The 21,892-nt window shown below is 37.1% G+C and overlaps 1 protein-coding gene and 1 long non-coding RNA gene across 5 annotated transcripts; one reads left to right on the top strand and one right to left on the bottom strand.

The window, feature by feature from the left end:
- Positions 1-1,252: 1,252 nt before the first annotated feature.
- LOC122642435 lies at positions 1,253-17,819 on the bottom strand. The gene is made up of 4 exons (XR_006330043.1): positions 17,808-17,819; positions 17,443-17,675; positions 2,488-2,495; positions 1,253-1,266 (listed from the first exon to the last, which is right to left on the bottom strand). It is a non-coding gene; the product is annotated as an uncharacterized LOC122642435 (long non-coding RNA).
- LOC122642425 (protein NPGR2-like) lies at positions 13,033-20,521 on the top strand. Of its 4 annotated transcripts, none has more exons than XM_043835898.1 (6): positions 13,033-13,286; positions 14,053-14,330; positions 15,059-15,308; positions 15,855-17,071; positions 17,473-17,626; positions 19,973-20,521. In XM_043835898.1, the coding sequence occupies exons 2-6, from the start codon at positions 14,076-14,078 to the stop codon at positions 20,287-20,289; spliced, it is 2,193 nt and encodes a 730-aa protein (XP_043691833.1). In that variant the 5' UTR covers positions 13,033-13,286; positions 14,053-14,075; the 3' UTR covers positions 20,290-20,521. The 4 variants fall into 4 exon arrangements, with proteins under 4 accessions (XP_043691833.1, XP_043691830.1, XP_043691832.1 ...); XM_043835895.1 differs by having other exon boundaries at positions 14,050-14,330; XM_043835897.1 differs by lacking the exon at positions 13,033-13,286 and adding an exon at positions 13,312-13,609.
- The last annotated feature ends 1,371 nt before the right edge of the window (positions 20,522-21,892 follow it).

Genomic DNA, 21,892 nt, shown 5'->3' with positions numbered 1-21,892 from the left:
CACTTGAGATGAGGTGATGCAAATTTACCTTCTTACCCCTGCCTAAAATGCCTTACTCGAGTAGGGGTAAGGCGGTCAAAACGCACTGCCTTACTTAGGTGTTGCACATGACTGCACACTGCCCGGATTGATAGAATATTTTTCCCAACCCAAGCTCATTGAGAGTTGACCCCAAAATTTTATACTACGAGGAATGATAGATTTTGAAATTTTGGAGGCCCAATCTCATCCCAATTGCTTCGCATGGTGTCGAGCAAGGAAATGTTGTCAAGGATGGATTCTAACCTTACTATGACTTGTATTATTAAAAGAGTTGTATCCATTTTCTTTTTTATAGCTATTGATGCCAAATTGATTCTATCTCATTCAAAATCCAACGGTTTTGGCACACACTTTAGTTAGAGAAGTTTTTGTTTTTTTGGTGAAAGCTAGAGAAGTTAGGCACCATGGAACCACATGGTATATTATGCTGTTCCACTCATCTTACATACAATGATAGATTTTTGGGTTGATGTTCTCTATGCCGCAGCGTAGCGTGGGCCCAGACACATGGGCCTACCATTTAGGGGGGTAAGGTAGTCATTTTACCCACCTCATGTGTCTGGGCACAGTCTGCACCACCGGCACAGAAAACATTCTCCCTTCTTGTGGGATTGTAGATGGGGATTGCCACACTGCTAGTGTTAATTTTTCTTTGATAAGATTTTTTTTTTTCTTATTTGTTTCGAAAATGTGAGTTCCATATGAATGTTACCCGTTTTAGGATACCCATTTAGATTCCTACCCCACACTGGTAGCGTGGGAACCTCTTCATTTTTTTATTGCAAGATACCTTATTTTATATAGGGAAAAAGAATGGGGGGGGGTGGGGAGCGTCTGTGTTGCACCCAAACATAGAGTGGGAGAAAAGACTGCCCCGCCCCCCATGAAAGATAGAAATGCCTGCCCTTTTAATGCTCGGGTGTATACTTGCATTGCCCCTGCAAATGCGTAGAATACTCTTCCCCATTTATATATGAGAGTGTGTTCTTGCTTCCTAGTTCCTCCTGCCGACAAAGACAAACTATCCAAAATGCTATATAGATAGACACCTAAAATAACTTAACCAGCAAATCAAAACTGCAGAACTTAAACTAAGAATTATGAAACCTGCAAACTTCAACCTTAAATGATGAAACCTCTGTTTCATGAATATTTTATTTTCACTAAAAAAATACATATTTTTGGGTAATAAAAATATCTCAGGTGGTTCTACCTTGGTTCAGCCTGGTTGTGGACCAATTGGCCTGAGACCGATTACATCCCATTACTCGATCAAACCGTTTACTAACTAGTATTGGTCATGCTTTGTCATGGATTATGCAAACGATTACATAAATGTAAGGGTGTGTTATGTGCCTAATGAGATCTACTCTAGTGTATGGACGCTATCTTAGGATGGGATAAGTTAATGGACTTGATTTAACGTGTTTCATCAGCTCTGGAGCTTTTGACGTATCAGTCAAGTATCTGACAGGGTGTCAAGTTCATCAAAAAAAACAAAAAATGTAAGTGCATGTGTCAAATCCAAATTGAAAGCATTTAAATGAAACCGAATTGAGCCATTTACATTGAAACCGTGAAACAGTTTAATAAATGGTTTGGTTTTGATTTTGAAAATTAAGATTGTTTAGTTAAACGATGTAATTCGATTTGAACCATTAAACTGTTTAAACTAATTAATATATATATATACTAAGTTAGAGTGTTCATTATCAAAATAAACAATTATGTTAAAAATAAACAAATCCCACTAAAAACATTAAGAGACATTCAAATTTTTTGAATAAAAAAATTAAAACATATAAACAATTATAATATTACAAGAAAATATATAATAATAACCAATTCAACTCGATGTTTTGTTTATATCTATTTCATTAAAAAATTAAAAGAAAAAAGAGTCATTTTAATAAAAAAATAAAATCTAATAAACCATTAAACACCCTTACATAAATGGTCGATTTGGGTTATAAGCCTAAAATGTGCATGACGCTTAAGGCCCAACAAAAATTATTCATACCCGACTGGTTGATACCCTTAACTGGTACCATTCAAAACCAATGAGACAAATATAATGTGAATTATATGTTTGTAGTGAAAACCTGTTAGCTAGGTTGGTTGGAGGTTTGTCGATTGAAGTGCATGCCCACCCACAAAAGGTCAAGGGTTTGATTTTCCTCATCACATTTTGTTGGATTTTTAATTGTTTTAAAATTAAAGATTCAAAATACGGTTTTGTTGGAGTGTTGATTGCTTTCCTAATAGACACCTAAATAGCCAATAGGTGCCTATTGGAAGACTTGTTTGAGTGGCTAACAAACAAGCCTTATGGGAAAATACATGAGTTGGGACATATCTCTTGGAGACATCCCTTAGGGGTGTCTCTTCCTCTCTTATATAAAGAGAGGAGGTCTTGCTCATTCTCTAACAATTGTTTTGAAACACATTTTTTTCTTCCCCACCGTAGTCATTCGAGTGTCGATGAATTAGTGAATATAGCCTTTGGACGCCCTTTGTAATCACATTTGGAATCGCAACCTATGTGATTAGAGAGTTGTTTTATCTTGGGGGTATAGATGCATGGTCAACCCGTTGCGTGGGGGCATCTAAAAACCTTAAGGAGAGCATCGTTTGATGCGACTCAACTCTACCATTTATTGTTCGGGTTATACAAGAGGGCGTGTATTATTGATGCGGTGCGATACTATCTGCCATACCAATCAGATAAGTCTTGTATGTACTATTTGTTTATAGTATTTCTAGTCTTATACTTGCTGCCCATGATATTTTACTCTTACAATCTTAAGGTTTTTAGATTGAGTATAAGACTATAGAATTGTCTTTTGTTTGCAATTCTGATTATTACGACAAACCGATAAAGATTTATGGGTAAGGTGTTGAATTTCTTAGTTATTAGAAATTCTCATCACAATCGTTCATGGCAGTGGGCCATCAATTTTTGTTGTGCCTTATATCATTGTGAGGGTTTGCAACGGTCGGGTTTGGAACCCACACATTCTCTTCCCAAACATGTAGTTGTTGGTTGATAGTGGTTGATGGGTATTCATGATGATTGATATAGATTGCATGTATGTATAGTTGTTTATGAGTTTTACATCATCAAAACAAAGAGTTTGGGCTTTGTTGTTTGTGAACCATCATACCGTTTAAATAGTTTTTTAATAGTTTGCCGTGTTTCTGGTTTTCTGTTTAATAAACCGTTCAAGGTTTATTCGGATTGAAGAGTATGTCTCTCTTGCATAATGTGTTAACATGTATACAACTTGATTTTTGGTCACTCGGGAGAAAGGATTGAGTACAAGATCTCAATGAGAAAACAATGACTAACAACATGTGTCAATCACTTATCAACAAGAGAGCAATTTTTTTTTTTTTTTTTTTTTTTTTCAATGTCTTGGTCTGTCTGTATATCGAGCATGAAGAAGAATTGCTTGCTTAATCGTGGGGCTGGTGAGATCAAGGGTCTATGTGCAAAGCAAAGCCGTTTCATCATGTGCAGGCATGCATCGGTTCAACCTAGTGGCTGGAACAATTAGTGGAGAAGAATCTACGGATGAAACAGTCATGTGCAACTATTCTGGAAAGTTGCGGTTGGTTATAGGAAATTAAAGTGGGATTTTTTATAATCTTATAACCGTTAGTGGCAACTTGCATTTTCTTTCATTTCCTCTTATGTTGAAGTGATGTCTCTCTACTTATGAATGAAACTTGTTTTAAAAATCAGTTCCCAAATTTGTCTTTATTAGACATGGGCTTTATATTATATGTATATTTCAGTTTGCTTTTGAATGGATGGAATTGTCAAAGAGACCATTTCATTCCTATTTTCACAATGATTAGTTGATGAATGGTGATCACTAGAAATTATGATCGTTTAAAAAAGCTGTGTGACATATAAGTTGTTGGAAACTTTACATGACTTCTCATGAGAACAATACATAAAGCCGTCGAACTTGACAGGATACATATGGGAAGTATCACATTGGTTCCGATCCGATACATTTGGGAAACGTATATAAACTAAAGGAGACAAGTGTCTCTCAATTGTGCACGTTGGAATGGTTGTCATATATTGTGAACCAGTGTGTCGTTTCTTTTAAAGCATAATGGGGTTGTGAGGGCTATGAGAATCGGGTGAGTGTGGATCTATGGATTCCATAAGAACTCATTAGGTGCCTCTTCAGATGAGGTGTGATTCACAAGATTCGGAGATGGCCTCTTGACCGATACACCTTTTTAATAAGAGGTGCATTATGTTAGAGAAACAATGCTATCATGCATACGGTTATTGGTGAATGGGTATTTTATAATTCCATTTTGATGCTTGGGTCATGATAGTATCCGATTTTGGCTTTTTCTTTCAGTCTATTTCTGAACTAGCTTTTTTGTGTATACATTATACATATAATAAATGATAGCGTTGTATGCTCCATGATTTTGTTGAAAGTCATGATCTTGAAATTGGTGGATATATCCATGTATTGTATTGGCTAATAAAGCCATGTACCAAATTTGCTAGCTTAACTGATTATCAAATAAGTCAAGTGGCATTATATGATACATATTGGTCGAATGCTTAATCTATTAAGTATTTGTACATGTAATTATGTCTATATAAAATTGCATGGGAGCATAAATTTCATTTTATTATCATACTATTTTTAATATGCAAGTAAAGTTGCATGGGTAAGTTAGTATGGAAGTGTGGGAACTACGGTTTTCTCACGGGGGCATTCTCATATTAATTTGGCTTATATCTCTGAAAGTTATAAACCCGAAATGTGGGGGTTATTATGAGAATGTGTATATTTACATGTTGAGTCTCTTTTAAGAGATATATAAAGCCAAGTAGAATGATAATCTCTACTTGAAAATTGAATCTAGTAAATATGTTTAGATTCAATTATGCAAATATTTGAACGATTACCTTGGTTCAAAGGTAGCATGTAAAAACATGTGTTGGTGGGGATGGTTCATGGAATTGGGAATATAAAGCCTAAGTTATAGGTTCCACCATGGTTTTATTTTTATGGCTTCGTAAGAAAGCTTGGATCCGGAGCCATAAGGCTATGAATATAAATGATAGATATATGGTGATGACCAAAGCCAAATTGTGTTACGAAATACAAAGGGTATGGTCGTGAGAGAAATAAAGACTACTATGTCTTGATTACATATATCGGTGAGGCTAAGTAACGTTACCGACTCAATATAGTCGGGACAAGAATGACTAATACTATTATATAGCCTCGACCATTATTTTGGTATACATTTAAGGAATGAGTTTAAAGCTGTGTCATAGGTCATGTGATGGACACCCAACCTATGTGAAGAGGTTTAACTCTGAATTAGGTTCAAAGGGTACAAACGAAGTCACCGGATGACTGACTAGTACTACTAAAATTTACTCATTACGGTTACTTGGGAAAGTAGTACCACCACAATGAAATGAGGATGAGTTAGATACTCTTAATCAAGCTAAATCCTACGAAATGTGGGGGTGTGTTAAGCGTGGTGCACATGGTGACCTTAGTGGATGTAGGAGGTGTGGCCGCCTACCAATGAGAGTTTTAAAGGCGAACTCTTTAAACTTCCATGAGACCAAGATAAGGGACAAGGCCGGTTAAAAATGTCCAATTTTGTCATGAACGGGTTAAGTCACGTAAGGTCAACTGCGTAGGATATGGATGATGAGCTTGTCGGCTACGCCAATGAGGAAAGGTTCAAAAGTCGACTTCACCCGTACTCGTGGCGAAGTTCATCGGACCTAGTGTAGGTTCAAGTCCGAAAGACACCGCAACGATGTTTCCTACTATGTTTAATATATTCACTAATTCGAGTGTTTTGTTTTATCGGTATTTTGAATGCATGGGGATTGTTGGATTTTTAATTGTTTTAAAATTAAAGATTCAAAATACGGTTTTGTTGGAGTGTTGATTGCTTTCCTAATAGACACCTAAATAGCCAATAGGTGCCTATTGGAAGACTTGTTTGAGTGGCTAACAAACAAGCCTTATGGGAAAATACATGAGTTGGGACATATCTCTTGGAGACATCCCTTAGGGGTGTCTCTTCCTCTCTTATATAAAGAGAGGAGGTCTTGCTCATTCTCTAACAATTGTTTTTGAAACACATTTTTTCTTCCCCACCGTAGTCATTCGAGTGTCGATGAATTAGTGAATATAGCCTTTGGGCGCCCTTTGTAATCACATTTGGGCGCAACCTATGTGATTAGAGAGTTGTTTTATCTTGGGGTATAGATGCATGGTCAGCAGTTGCGAATGGGGCATCTAAAAACCTTAAGGAGAGCATCGTTTGATGCGACTCAACTCTACCATTTATTGTTCGGGTTATACAAGAGGGCGTGTATTATTGATGCGGTGCGATACTATCTGCCATACCAATCGGATAAGTCTTGTATGTACTATTTGTTTATAGTATTTCTAGTCTTATACTTGCTGCCCATGATATTTTACTCTTACAATCTTAAGGTTTTTAGATTGAGTATAAGACTATAGAATTGTCTTTTGTTTGCAATTCGATTATTACGACAAACCGATAAAGATTTATGGGTAAAGTTGTTGAATTTCTTAGTTATTAGAAATTCGCATCACAATCGTTCATGGCGGTGGGCCATCAATTTTTTGTTGTGCCTTATATCATTGTGAGGGTTTGCAACGGTCGGGTTTGGAACCCACACATTCTCTTCCCAAACATGTAGTTGTTGGTTGATAGTGGTTGATGGGTATTCATGATGATTGATATAGATTGCATGTATGTATAGTTGTTTATGAGTTTTACATCATCAAAACAAAGAGTTTGGGCTTTGTTGTTTGTGAACCATCATACCGTTTAAATAGTTTTTAATAGTTTGCCGTGTTTACGGTTTTCTGTTTAATAAACCGTTCAAGGTTTATTCGGATTGAAGAGTATGTCTCTCTTGCATAATGTGTTAACATGTATACAACTTGATTTTTGGTCACTCGGGAGAAAGGATTGAGTACAAGATCTCAATGAGAAAACAATGACTAACAACATGTGTCAATCACTTATCAACAAGAGAGCAATTTTTTTTTTTTTTTTTTTTTTTTTCAATGTCTTGATACATGCACGTATATCGAGCATGAAGAAGAATTGCTTGCTTAATCGTGGGGCTGGTGAGATCAAGGGTCTATGTGCAAAGCAAAGCCGTTTCATCATGTGCGGGCATGCATCGGTTCAACCTAGTGGCTGGAACAATTAGTGGAGAAGAATCTACGGATGAAGCTGATCATGTGCAACTATTCGGAAAGTTGCGGTTGGTTATAGGAAATTAAAGTGGGATTTTTATAATCTTATAACCGTTAGTGGCAACTTGCATTTTCTTTCATTTCCTCTTATGTTGAAGTGATGTCTCTCTACTTATGAATGAAACTTGTTTTAAAAATCAGTTCCCAAATTTGTCTTTATTAGACATGGGCTTTATATTATATGTATATTTCAGTTTGCTTTTGAATGGATGGAATTGTCAAAGAGACCATTTCATTCCTATTTTCACAATGATTAGTTGATGAATGGTGATCACTAGAAATTATGATCGTTTAAAAAACTGTGTGACATATAAGTTGTTGGAAACTTTACATGACTTCTCATGAGAACAATACATAAAGCCGTCGAACTTGACAGGATACATATGGGAAGTATCACATTGGTTCCGATCCGATACATTTGGGAAACTGTATATAAACTAAAGGAGACAAGTGTCTCTCAATTGTGCACGTTGGAATGGTTGTCATATATTGTGAACCGGTGTGTCGTTTCTTTTAAAGCATAATGGGGTTGTGAGGGCTATGAGAATCGGGTGAGTGTGGATCGATGGATTCCATAAGAACTCATTAGGTGCCTCTTCGGATGAGGTGTGATTCACAAGATTCGGAGATGGCCTCTTGACCGATACACCTTTTAATAAGAGGTGCATTATGTTAGAGAAACAATGCTATCATGCATACGGTTATTGGTGAATGGGTATTTTATAATTCCATTTTGATGCTTGGGTCATGATAGTATCCGATTTTGGCTTTTTCTTTCAGTCTATTTCTGAACTAGCTTTTTGTGTATACATTATACATATAATAAATGATAGCGTTGTATGCTCCATGATTTTGTTGAAAGTCATGATCTTGAAATTGGTGGATATATCCATGTATTGTATTGGCTAATAAAGCCATGTACCAAATTTGCTAGCTTAAGCGATTATCAAATAAGTCAAGTGGCATTATATGATACATATTGGTCGAATGCTTAATCTATTAAGTATTTGTACATGTAATTATGTCTATATAAAATTGCATGGGAGCATAAATTTCATTTTATTATCATACTATTTTTAATATGCAAGTAAAGTTGCATGGGTAAGTTAGTATGGAAGTGTGGGAACTACGGTTTTCTCACAGGGCATTCTCATATTAATTTGGCTTATATCTCTGAAAGTTATAAACCCGAAATGTGGGGGTTATTATGAGAATGTGTATATTTACATGTTGAGTCTCTTTTAAGAGATATATAAAGCCAAGTAGAATGATAATCTCTACTTGAAAATTGAATCTAGTAAATATGTTTAGATTCAATTATGCAAATATTTGAACGATTACCTTGGTTCAAAGGTAGCATGTAAAAACATGTGTTGGTGGGGATGGTTCATGGAATTGGGAATATAAAGCCTAAGTTATAGGTTCCACCATGGTTTTATTTTTATGGCTTCGTAAGAAAGCCGGATCCGAGCCATAAGGCTATGAATATAAATGATAGATATATGGTGATGACCAAAGCCAAATTGTGTTACTGAAATACAAAGGGTATGGTCATGAGAGAAATAAAGACTACTATGTCTTGATTACATATATCCGGTGAGGCTAAATAACGTTACCACTCAATATAGTCGGGACAAGAATGACTAATACTATTATATAGCCTCGACCATTATTTTGGTATACATTTAAGGAATGAGTTTAAAGCTGTGTCATAGGTCATGTGATGGACACCCAACCTATGTGAAGAGGTTTAACTCCCGAATTAGGTTCAAAGGGTACAAACGAAGTCACCGGATGACCTGACTAGTACTACTAAAATTTACTCATTCAGTTACTTGGGAAAGTAGTACCACCACAATGAAATGAGGATGAGTTAGATACTCTTAATCAAGCTAAATCCTACGAAATGTGGGGTGTGTTAAGCGTGGTGCTGTGGTGACCTTAGTGGATGTAGGAGGTGTGGCGCCTACCAATGAGAGTTTTAAAGGCGAACTCTTTAAACTTCCATGAGACCAAGATAAGGGACAAGGCCGGTTAAAAATGTCCAATTTTGTCATGAGCGGGTTAAGTCACGTAAGGTCAAGCTGGTAGGATATGGATGATGAGCTTGTCGGCTACGCCAATGAGGAAAGGTTCAAAAGTCCGACTTCACCCGTACTCGTAGCGAAGTTCATCGGACCTAGTGTAGGTTCAAGTCCGAAAGACACCGCAACGATGTTTCCTACTATGTTTAATATATTCACTAATTCAGATGTTTTGTTTTATCGGTATTTTGAATCATGGGGATTGTTGGATTTTTAATTGTTTTAAAATTAAAGATTCAAAATACGGTTTTGTTGGAGTGTTGATTGCTTTCCTAATAGACACCTAAATAGCCAATAGGTGCCTATTGGAAGACTTGTTTGAGTGGCTAACAAACAAGCCTTATGGGAAAATACATGAGTTGGGACATATCTCTTGGAGACATCCCTTAGGGGTGTCTCTTCCTCTCTTATATAAAGAGAGGAGGTCTTGCTCATTCTCTAACAATTGTTTTGAAACACATTTTTTCTTCCCCACCGTAGTCATTCAGGTGTCGATGAATTAGTGAATATAGCCTTTGGGCGCCCTTTGTAATCACATTTGGAACTCGCAACCTATGTGATTAGAGAGTTGTTTTATCTTGGGGGTATAGATGCATGGTCAACCCAGATTGCGAGATGGGGCATCTAAAAACCTTAAGGAGAGCATCGTTTGATGCGACTCAACTCTACCATTTATTGTTCGGGTTATACAAGAGGACGTGTATTATTGATGCGGTGCGATACTATACGCCATACCAATCGATAAGTCTTGTATGTACTATTTGTTTATAGTATTTCTAGTCTTATACTTGCTGCCCATGATATTTTACTCTTACACATTTGTGTCATAAATGATATCCTTTCCCCCTTCCCCTTGGTAGTTGTAGATTCTGTTGACTTGTCTTAACCTTCCCTTTGTAGTTTGTATTTAACTTATGGCTCCTTAGATTAAGGTAGACCAAAAAAAAAAAAAAACATATGCTCAACAAATTTGATAAATATGTAGAAATCAAAACCATTTGTTGAGCCATCAAATTGTCAATTTCAAGCCAAATCACTGTTGCACGGGACCTTTATCCACCGCTGTGCACTGCAACGTTGCTGTGCTATCGTGTGGCGCAGCAACGCCCATGTGTGCACAATGGGGCCCGTTGTGCACACATGGCTGCTGCTGCACTGCAGCAATGCACAGCAGCAGATAAAAATTACTATTGCACGTGGCTCAGAGTCATTAATCTAGGCCAAAGAATATGACAGCAACATCAATTTATTAAAAAATCTGTAGCTTTGGGCCTTGTGGTCCAAGTCAAGGACAATTGTAAATGCTTGGACCATGCCAATTGCCAAAGGTTAGAGCTATCAATAAGAATTTTTAACAACATCGATGTGGACTACACTGGACCCAAACCCTTGCTGATCATGGTTCTTAATCTTGGGATCGGATCGATCGATTTGCTCGAATCAGATCAGTATCGATCATGATCAATTCCGAGATACCAACGATCCCTGAATGAATCAATCGATTGGAAGAATCGGTTAGATCGTTCGATCCAATCCGATACGCTTGCAAGGATTGAATTTTTAAAGTTGTTTTTTTTACCTTTTTTTTTATATTCAAGATTTGGTTTACAATGTGTGTATTTTATTTACTAATTTTTTTAATATTTTTGACCAATACTAGCTGATTCCAAGACCGGTTCAACAAAAACCAATTTTGGACCACTTTGATCGATTCTGGTCGATTTTGATCGATATGGATCAGTATCGGCCGCAATCGATGTCAAGACCGATCCCAAAATTACAAATCATGTTGCTGACACCCTTGACCCGGTCTGGTCCTTAGTTAGTAAGTTCGGGAACGGCAATTGAACTGGAACGGATACGTTCGGCAATTAAGCGGAGTAGACGGTAATGATACTTTTAAAAAATCCGGTGTAATAAAATGCATGCGGCAATAATACGATACGCATTTAATACAGCTACTCTATAAGCAAAAATACGGGCATATGTTCACTATGTAATAGACATGCACCACCTAATAAACAAAATAATAACATATAGACAATGATTTTATCAAAAAAAAACCTCACAACTAAAATAAACACAGTATAATATCTCCTATTACATCTCATAAGATTATCATTTAACAAATCAAAATATCAATAAAAGTATCACATCAGACATTAAAAGAAAAAAACAAAAGACATAATCATCAATGAACTCATCTCTAAGATGAACTAACATCACCAATGAAAGTTCATGTACCTTAGTAGCAGGTTAAAAATTTATATTCATAAATAAAGCTCTGCCAAACTTGTGCTTAATGGTCTATTACTTACAATGGCATTAGAATTATAGTCAATGATCAATTGCATTAAATAGCAGTTTTGTCAACTCATGTTACTCAAATCATATTTGTTTATGAAAATTTTGTTCTTTGAATTAAACTACACAAAAATGAAGCAGAAAAAAAAAAAAATAAAATAAAATAAAAAAAACAAACAGAGAAAAAGAAGAGCGACTTACAGAGATGAAGAAGAGAGAGCTTCAAATTGAGTGTTCTCATTAGAACACCATTGCAATCACCGTCGCAGCCGTTTGGAGAAAGGAGATGGAGAAAAAGAAGAGGAACAGAGTTTGTCCGCCTTTGCAATCACCGATTATCCAACTGCAATTAATTGGCCACCTGAACTGAAATGAGAACAGAGATGAAGAAGATGAATGGAATGGGGACAGTCGACGGCTAGGGTTTGAAGAGAATAAGATCAAAATCATATTATACGAGGGTTTTGTTTTGTGTTTTTCCTTCTTTAAGTTTTGAGTTTTTTTTTTAAAATAAAATTAAACTTAAGTTAAAAAATATTGAGTGCATTTAATTCGTGTTTAATACGTGTATAATATGAATATACTTAAAAAACAAGTTTTTTACCCTATATACAAAAATATATGGTAAAATATATTTTTTTGAATTAAACGTTCGAATACACATATTAAACGTGTATAATACGTAAACTTACTAACTAAGGTCTGGTCTGCCCGTTCCGATCCGATCTGATCCGACCCAATGTAGGTATATTATCACGTGTACTTTTTTAACACGGATTTAGTGCTTTCTAATGACACGTCAAAAGGGCTACAACTTCCAAGAACAGGGATGACGTAATGGACACTTGGGTAAAATTGGTCATAAGCCAGGGGTGTTTTCGGATACAAAGTGAAACTAATAACTTTAATTACTAATTAAGTCAATTAACCGTTTCCCCACAGCTAATAATGCATTAAAAACAGGCTAAGTTTTTTTTTGATTAAAAAAAGAAAGAAAAAAAAGGGCTAAGCACAATGTGAGAAATTAACATTCCACGTGGCACTTAATAGACAAGTTAGCGTGGTAAAATTTTAAAAGTGGGACCCATAACGACTTCCTTCCCCAAAATCCTCTCTTTCTCTTTAAAATTTTATTTCCAAAATATCTCACACGCGAGTCACGTCGCGTATTCATCACACCTCTCTCTCTCTCTGTCTCTGGCCCTGCAGGGCAGACCCCATAACGGACAGGTCCCCGAAAGGGTATTCAGAGCTTCTCTCGATCCTTTTTTATAAATTCTTTCCCTATTCTATTCAATTACCCAGAAGAGAATTTTTAACAGTTTGAACTACACAAAGGAAGATCTGTAATTCTATAGAGGGGAATTTTATTTTTATTTTTTTAAGAAGAGTTCTTGAAGAAAGCTTTGGATTCTTGGATAATCAAAAGGGATTCTTTCATTCTAAAGAAGATAATACACTTTTGTTTTTTGGAGTAGCAGTTGGACGAATGGATGGTGGTGTTGATGTTTTGTGGGCTCGGTATCTGCTCTTTTTCGAACAAAAGGTACTTCCTTTTGGTGTAATTCTTCCTCCTTTGGTCGTTCTGGAATTGATTTTTCTTTAGTTATGGCTTAAGAGAAGTTCTTTTCTGGTCTCTTTTGGAGGAAAATCAACATGTGGGGTGGTGCAGAATTCGACTGAGTTGGGTTAGGATTTTTTGGGTTTCTCAAATTCTTTTCTCTACTTTCCTTCCTCGGATGGCTTCTTTGGGATTCTCTGGCAGGGATATCTACAGTTTATTGGGATTTTCGGTGTTGTGAGTGGCTAGTTTTGGTGGGTTTCTGGAGTCTTGTTGCAGAAATATTGGTGGGTCGTTCATTTCAAAAGGTAAAATTGAGTGTTTAATTGGGGAGTTCACGGTTTTTAGTCCAACTGATTGAGGATTTTTTTTTTTTAGAATTTCTTGTTTATTAAAAATCGAAAGGATAAGTTTCACATTTCTCTTTTGGATGTCTGGATTATTGTTTTTTCCCCCTCTATCTTTGGTGTAAATTTTCTGTTTTTCCTGTGCTGAGAGTGTATAGATTATTGTGTTTTAGGATTTGTTTCACACTTTCACTTGATCTGTTTATTCTTGTGGTTTCACTTCTAATTCGAATTTCTTTATCCTGCCTCTCAATTTCCTTTGCTATTCCTGCAATCTTGAATTTTATCATGGTACACTATGTCAATCATCTAATTATCCGCAAGAATTGAACCTGTGCTTGTACTGTTATCTTAGTTTTGTCAGAACTTGATTCTGTCTTTTTGTGGTTGAGGATGGCCAGAAGGCTCTGGAGTGTGATGAAACAGCATGGGACGTAACAAATGGATGAGAAAGCGGGAAATTGGTGCTAGACGTAGGTTGGGGAGGGTAATGAAGTGCTTGTGTTCCGGTGAGCAGTTAAGAGCAGATGAAATTGTTCCCTCCTCTGAGTCCCTGGCCACAAGGGACTATTCCTCAAGCATGTATTCGTCTCGGACTGGCGATGCTGAACACAAGCCTGATACTGGAAATATTGAAGAGGCTGAATCATCTCTTCGTGAAAGTAGTTGTCTGAACTATGAGGTTGGTTTCCTCCAAATCTTCTTACCTTGAGATGCTGAGTTTTGGACTTCTTGATTGTAACCCTAATTTTAGAGAATAGCAAGAGAACATAATTCTGTTTTAACCAATACACCAGATGCTATACTTGAAAGATTACTTCTTTATAGGAAAATTATTCATGCTTGATATATAATATATAACAATGAGAGTTAAGTCTCCTGTTTATAATCATATAAAAAAGACTCAGGTGGTTTTTCCATTTAAGAATGAAATTCCAAAACCTTTTGAAATGGGTCTGTTCATACTGTTCTGGACCCTTCTTTAGCTACTTGAACAAGATATGTCAGTCATCCATTCTGATCAATATCCGGCCTGTATTCTAAGGATGGTTTCTTTTGTACATTAAAATTTTGTGGATCATGTATGCATCACAAAAGTGAGCATTGCATCAACGTGGTTGTGAGAATTGAGGTCTTCAAATCTTGTCAGCTATATTCTTGGGCATCTTCAGTGCCATGATGAATAGAGGCATTGGTCATCCTTCCAAGAAGCTGTTCTACTGGACCTGTCATCATACACGTTTGATATTATATTTCCCTAATAAAGTTTGTAAAACTGCTAATCTTTTAGAGTCCTGTTATTTGTAATATTATTGTTACTTTACTTTGCGTTATGGAATCTAAAACTGGTTCCTATAGCTGTTGTTCTATGAATTTAGTTCTAAAGTTTGGAGATTTTGCAATTTGTAGGAGGCAAGAGCATTGTTGGGAAAGCTCGAGTATCAAAAAGGAAACATAGAAGCTGCTCTTCATGTGTTTGAGGGAATAGACGTTGCTGCTGTTACTCCCAAGATGAAACTCTCAATTGCTCGGAGAGTGGAAAATCGCAAGCGCCGTCACAGTGATGTTGCCCCTCCCATGTCTATGCATACCGTCAGTTTGCTTTCTGAAGCAATTTTTCTGAAATCAAAATCATTGCAAGTCCTTGGTAGATTTAGAGGTGTGCTTCTCAATAAATTTGACTTCTGTTGGGTCTTTAATAGTCTTATAACATGTTCTGTCATATGTCCATTTTTTTTACTAATCAGCTAGAGATTTTAACTATTGGTCGCTTTTAAAGTAATTTGCTTGCTTAAATTAGAATTTGCCGATTCCTTTACATTATGAATAGTTGGCTTCAAGGCTTCAACATCTAGGGCAGTGTGATATACTTAAGCACCTTGTCATCTGTCTTCAGTAAATATGTGCTCCCCGCTCACTTTACCCAACCAACTGCATATTTTCTCACTTCTTTACACCTCCCCCCTCCCCCCTCTTTAAATCAACACTACACAAATTTTCGAGTACTGGCCTTTTCATTTATGTTCCATTACGATTCCTTCTTAGGGCTTGTGATTATGCTCTTCAGCAACCAAAACTCTCTTTGCTCCACATGTCTTTCATCGACTTAGAATTCTCTCAGAGAAGAAGACATTCATTCTCTACAATATTCACTGTTACAACCATCTTTGCATGACTAATCTTTCATTCCAATTGGTTTTTGCAGAAGCTGCTCAATCATGCACAGTTATTCTGGACATTGTTGAATCAGCATTACCGGAAGGCTTGCCTGAAAACTTTCATACTGATTGTAAATTGCAGGAGGCTCTAAACAAGGCTGTTGAGTTGCTTCCAGAGTTATGGAAGCTTGCTGGTTTTCCAAATGAAGCAATTTTGTCATACAGGCGTGCCCTGCTTCACCATTGGAATCTTGATGTAGAGACCACTGCAAGGATACAGAAAGAGTTTGCCATTTTTCTCCTCTATAGTGGTTGTGATGCAAACCCCCCAGACCTCCGTTCTCAAATTGAAGGCTCTTTTGTACCTAAAAGCAACATAGAAGAGGCTGTTCTTCTGTTGATGATTCTGTTAAGAAAATTTGCTCTCAAAAGGATTGAATGGGACCCATCAGTCATGGATCACCTTTCATTTGCTCTGTCTTTGTCAGGGGACTTAAGGGCCTTAGCCAATCAGTTTGAAGAATTATTACCTGGGATTTTGGATAGAAAAGAAAGATTTTACATCCTAGCCCTATGTTACCATGGGATAGGAGAGGACATGGTTGCTCTTAATCTGTTGAGGAAGCTGTTAAGTAGAAGAGAGAATCCAAATAGCATGCCAGGTTTATTACTGGCTTCTAAAATTTGTGGAGAGAACCCTAGTTGTGCAGAAGAAGGGGTGGTGTTTGCTCGCAGAGCACTTGGTCTGTTGCAGTGTGAATGTGATCAGATGGGAAGTGTTGCCAACTGCTTACTTGGTGTCTCACTCTCAGCTGAGGCCAGATCAGTTGTTTCAGACTCTGAGAGGATAATGAAAGAATCCGAGGCACTTAAGGCATTAGAAACTGCTGAGAAAACAATGAAAGAAAGAGATCCCAAAGTTTTATTTCATCTCAGCCTTGAAAATGCTGAGCAGAGGAGGTTGAATGTTGCCCTTTACTATGCAAGGCAGTTTCTGAAATTGGAAGCTGATTCTAACATCCTAGGGTGGATTTTATTGGCTCGAATATTATCTGCTCAACAAAGATATAAGGATGCTGAGACTGTCATTAATACTGGTCTGGATCAGACTGGGAAGTGGGATCAGGGAGACTTGTTGCGGACTAAAGCAAAACTTCAGATTGCACAGGGTCAGTTAAAGAATGCTGTTGAGACATATACTCATCTGCTGGCTATTCTTCAAGTTCAGAGTAAAAGTTTCAGAGTTGGGAAGAAGTTTCAAAAGGTCTGATTTCTCTTGGTCTTTTTTTGTGTGATCCCATAATGATAAGCATGGAAAATAATTATCATCCATTAGTGCCACTTGATGATTTTTTACACTTAAATGAGATATGATGTAATGCCATTGGATCACTCAGAATCACAAGTCCAGAAGGAAAATGTTAAATTATTGAGGATTCTGTGGGGGCATGGTTTCAAACTCCAAACTTTCCCTATTATGTTCTGTGGCTGTTTTTCCCTTTTTATTTGTGAGTTGTTATTTAAATTAAAATTTTTTTTGGGGGGGCGGGGCGGGAATTATCAAGCATAACTTTGCTTTTCGGTTCAATGGTTTGTCTAAAAAAATGCATTTTGCTAAAATAAAAGAGCGAATACATTACCTTTTCTTCAACTTATATGTTACAGGAGAGTGGAAAGCATGATAGAAGTTTAGAAATGGATACATGGCATGATCTGGCCAATGTCTACACAAGCTTGTCAATGTGGCGGGATGCTGAAGTCTGTCTCACTAAATCCAAGGCCATTAGTCCTTATTCTGCTTCCCAATGTCATGCCAAAGGTATCTTGATACTTACTCTCTTCACTGCAATTATATTATTTGTCCTTTTCTGGGATTTGGCATAGCATTTCTCTTGTAATGCTTAGCTATAAAGCCTATTATAACTGTAAAAATGTGAGCAAGGTATCAATTTTAAAGGGACCACAAAAACTTATTTTGATCTAGGCTTCTCTATGCAAACTATGGTTTTGCACAAATTGAGGTTTTTTTTTTTTTTGAGGCCATGTGAACAGAAAAAATGACCTGCTTGCGAAGTGGAAGTGACCATGAATTTCTCTGAATCTTATCAATTTTTTGGTGTACTGATTGAAATTATGATAGGACTCCTTATGATATGAGCCAACATGAGACCGCTCTGGATCTTTTGTGTGTGTGTGTGTTTGTTTTGGAGGGAGAGACCGGGTCTTGAGGGGTAGTGAAAGAAGATGACATCTCTTGAGAAACTGAGCTCATTCTGATTCTGTAACTGTAACTAAATGTAATTTGTGCAATAAATAAGCTATGTATTATTGATGCAGTTAACACACAGGAATATTGAGGTTATTTCTTTTATGGGTTTTTTTGTAATTCAATTTTATCCTTTTATCATGTTGATAAGAGTTGTAGGAAGGTACGAGTCCAATTAGATTTGAATTTGATTTCTGTTTTAGCTTACGACTGAATTGAGTCAGTTTCCTATTTTAGTTTGGAACTTTGGATTGTTAGCAGTTAAATATGCTCATATAAGCACTCACCAAGAATTGGAGAATGGAATGACATTGGAATTTTGTGGCTGCTGTGTGTTGGTGCTGGTATTCCTTTTCTTCCTTCCCTCTTTCGTTTCCTTCTTATTGTCATCAACTCCTCGTGTCTCTCTCTCTTGAATCAGGGGTGGTACGCTCTTTTCTTCCCTCCTGTTAATCTTCTTCCTCTGCCGTTCTTCTAGTTCTCTCTTCTTCCCTTTATCTTCCCCTACTAACTGTGCTCTGTTTTATCGTTACATTGGAATCAGAAAGAGAGAGTTTGCTCTCTCTCTCTCATCCTGTTCCTTTTCTTCCTGAAACTCTTTAGCGTTGATCCCTCACTTAGGGGCACTTTAAGCCCTGGAGTCTCATCTCTTCCAGATCACCCAGCAGTGAGTTCGAACCTGAGATCAAGTTCGAACCTATTTTATATCTTTCATTGATTTTGGGTTACCAAATCAAGTAGCTGATGGTAGAACTTCAGAGATTTGTGGAACAGCTACCTCCAAAAATTTCAGGCCAAACAGAGGCCTATTGAGCGAATTCGTTCAAGTGAAAGCAAGTCTGGTTTCTGCGTGATTGTATTTTAATTGAGAAGAAGAAGAAGGCAGGTTTCCAAAAATTACAAGGACGAATTTCCTTTAATCACACAAACTCCCTATTTCTGTACTTTAGTTATGTTTATTCCCACTCTTCTTTAACTTTCAGAATAGTCCATTCTCTTAAAATTTTAATTCAAGATATATCCCAGATACTATTTACTACTTTTAAGACCAGTCTTGCTTCGGAAATTATGGATTTGCCACTGAACAAAATAAATAAAAAGGTTACAACAGTGGAGGAACATTACAATGACAATATGTCCTTTAATATTCTTTTGAAATATCCATTCTGGAGATTCCCAAGTGAACTGTGGATTCAGACTCTCTTGTGGATCTCTTATTCTTGAGCCTAGAGATGCCTTCTAGGCAGCCACGGATGAGTCATCAGACTCCCAAGACATGTTTATGGTCTCTAACGAGGTGAGGGAGGTGAAAGCGGTGGAGCAAATAGTAGCAAAAGTAGAGCAAGTTATCAAGGATAGAACCTTTTTTCAGTTCAATTTTGGGGGGTCACTACTTCGATGATTATAGTTTCAAAAATTCAGCTGTGTTTCCCTACTAATTTATATGTTTAGACTTGTAATCAGAGTAAGATTTTGCTGGTTCAGGAAACTTCAATCAAGGTGTTAATGCCAGTCCTTGGGTTTAGCTAGATACACTGGTCACTTAGTTCTCATCGGCTTATCATTTTAATTTGCATATTATAAACATTAACCCCTTAAAAACCTACTAAGTTAGACCTTAATCATGGTATGGTTTTGCTGGTTCAAAAAAAATTCAATTCAAGGTGTTAATATCAGTGCTTGGTTTGGCTAGAATAACTGCTCACTTCTTTCTCATCACCTTATTATTATTGTCCTCTTTCTTTGAAATTGGTTATTTTGAATTTTTTTGTTTAAAATTCTTATTTTCACAATTAAAATATTATGCTTTATTGCAAGATTTAGTGTACAACAAAAATAGAATTGTTGGCATTAGCACTAAAAACTCAAGGGAGTCAAATTTGGTTCTGGTTGTCTCAGGTTTACTCTATGAAGCAAAGGGCCTCCACAAAGAAGCTTTGGAAGCATTCACAAATGCCTTAGATATTGAACCCACCCATGTCCCAAGCCTGGTCTCTACAGCTACTGTTCTTAAACATCTTGGTGACAAGTCATTGGCTGTAGCTAGAAGCTTCCTAACAGGTGCCTTGCGACTAGAACGAACAAACGCCTCTGCTTGGTACAACCTCGGGCTTCTATACAAAGCTGAGGGTGGTGCATCAGCACAAGAAGCTGCAGAATGTTTCCAGACTGCAGCTCTTCTTCAAGATTCTGCACCTGTTGAACCCTTCAGATAATCTGCATCACGTACACAACTAAACTCTGTAAGCAACCAATGTATATTTCTAGTTGAGCCTTTTTTTTTTTTAATTATTTTTTGGCCCCTTGAAAAATGTTTACATCCCACTTCTTGTAGTCTGATTGGAATCTGTAACCATCATAAAAGAAAATTTACCCATCAGGTTTCATCACTGACATTCTTGGTGAACAAAATTGACTTTACTTTTTTGAGGATTCATATCATCTTCCCACTTTTCCTTTGGTCTTTTATTGCCTGGAGCTTTTTCACTGGATGTCCTTTAGATTAGATATACATATCTTCTGTTTCTATACATTCTCCCTAGTATTTGCTATGGTTGAAGCTCGCTCGAATATTTGGATAATTGGTGTTTTTTCCCTCTCCTCTTAGCTCATTGAGCAATTACCAGTGATCTCCACTATTTTTCCATTTTTGTTCTATTTTGTGTCGAACTGGAATGATCGTATTAGAGCTGATTTGGTAGTAGTTTCAATAATGTAAGTTATGAAAGTCATTTGAGTTGGTATGGCCATGTTCAACGGAGGCCTTTGGATGCTCCAATACGGAGGAATGGTTTGATTCAAATTGAAGGAACTAAAAGAGCTAGGGGCAGACCTAAATTGATCCTAAGAGAAGTGGCGAGGAAAGACTTGCATAGCTTAAGCTTTATATCAAGTATGACTTCAAATAGAGCTGAGTGGAAGGCAATGATCCTTGTAGCCGATCCCATTTAGTTGGGATAAGGCTAATTAGTAGTTGTTGTTGCTGTTATATTTTGTGTCTACTAGCTGCAGGTTCATTGCATGCTAGTCCAATTTGGGCTATATTGAAGAGCAAGACCCCATTTGTCTAGAGGGGACTTAGGTAGGGGTTGGAAATTGCTGATGTGGCACTTCAAAATCCCACCCTAACCTTGTTTGGTTATTCGGGGGTGGTAAACTTCCAAAAGCTCAGGGAGATGTTGCACCTCAAAATCCCACTCCTATCCTATCCAAAGTCCCACCAAATTGGTGGGACTTTGGTTACTGTTCATGGAAAAAGTAACTTCACCCCAACATTTTCACCCCAACAAAACCCCACAAACATGTGGGTCTCATCTTTTCAACAATTCCACCCCACCTTCCCCTCTAAACAAATGGGTTAAAGAGTTTCAGATACAGGATTGAAAAGGGTTTTCCATGGGCCTATTTCTACAGAGTAAAGTGGTCACCTGCAAGTTGCAACCCCATGTGGGATTTTTCTTTCTTCTTGGTTGTTTTTGTAGAAAACGAAAAACTTAAAATGACAGTAAAAAAGAATGGAAACCTCAAACAAATAATCATAAAATGTAAGGATCGGTAAGGTTACAGCAAGATGAGATCTGCTCCACTATCAATGGAGAATAGGGTTACAGCCATGGCTCTCTCAAATTACAGAGAATGGTTCTCTCAAATTACAGAGAATGCCTCATACAATTTTATTGAATGTAAGCATCTCAACTTCTTCCAGCCACACAAGGCTCAGAAATGCCACCTAATCATGCCACTCACATTTATGAGAGTTTTGTTGTCACGAATATCTCATTAGTTGCCAGTTAAAGTTGAAGCTACCCATTTCAGCCC

This window comes from Telopea speciosissima, chromosome 10 (assembly GCF_018873765.1).
Source record: "Telopea speciosissima isolate NSW1024214 ecotype Mountain lineage chromosome 10, Tspe_v1, whole genome shotgun sequence".
NCBI lineage: Eukaryota > Viridiplantae > Streptophyta > Magnoliopsida > Proteales > Proteaceae > Telopea > Telopea speciosissima.
The sequence above is the reverse complement of the archived record's forward strand: the minus strand, read 5'-3'. Positions and strand labels throughout refer to the sequence as shown.

Bases quoted from the DNA above. Each gene is read 5' to 3' on its own strand.
- LOC122642425 (XM_043835898.1), top strand. From the start codon at position 14,076: ATGGGACGTAACAAATGGATGAGAAAGCGGGAAATTGGTGCTAGACGT. The intron at 15,309-15,854 runs GTGTGCTTCTCA...TGGTTTTTGCAG, and splicing joins AGTCCTTGGTAGATTTAGAG to AAGCTGCTCAATCATGCACA. The intron at 17,072-17,472 runs GTCTGATTTCTC...TATATGTTACAG, and splicing joins TTGGGAAGAAGTTTCAAAAG to GAGAGTGGAAAGCATGATAG.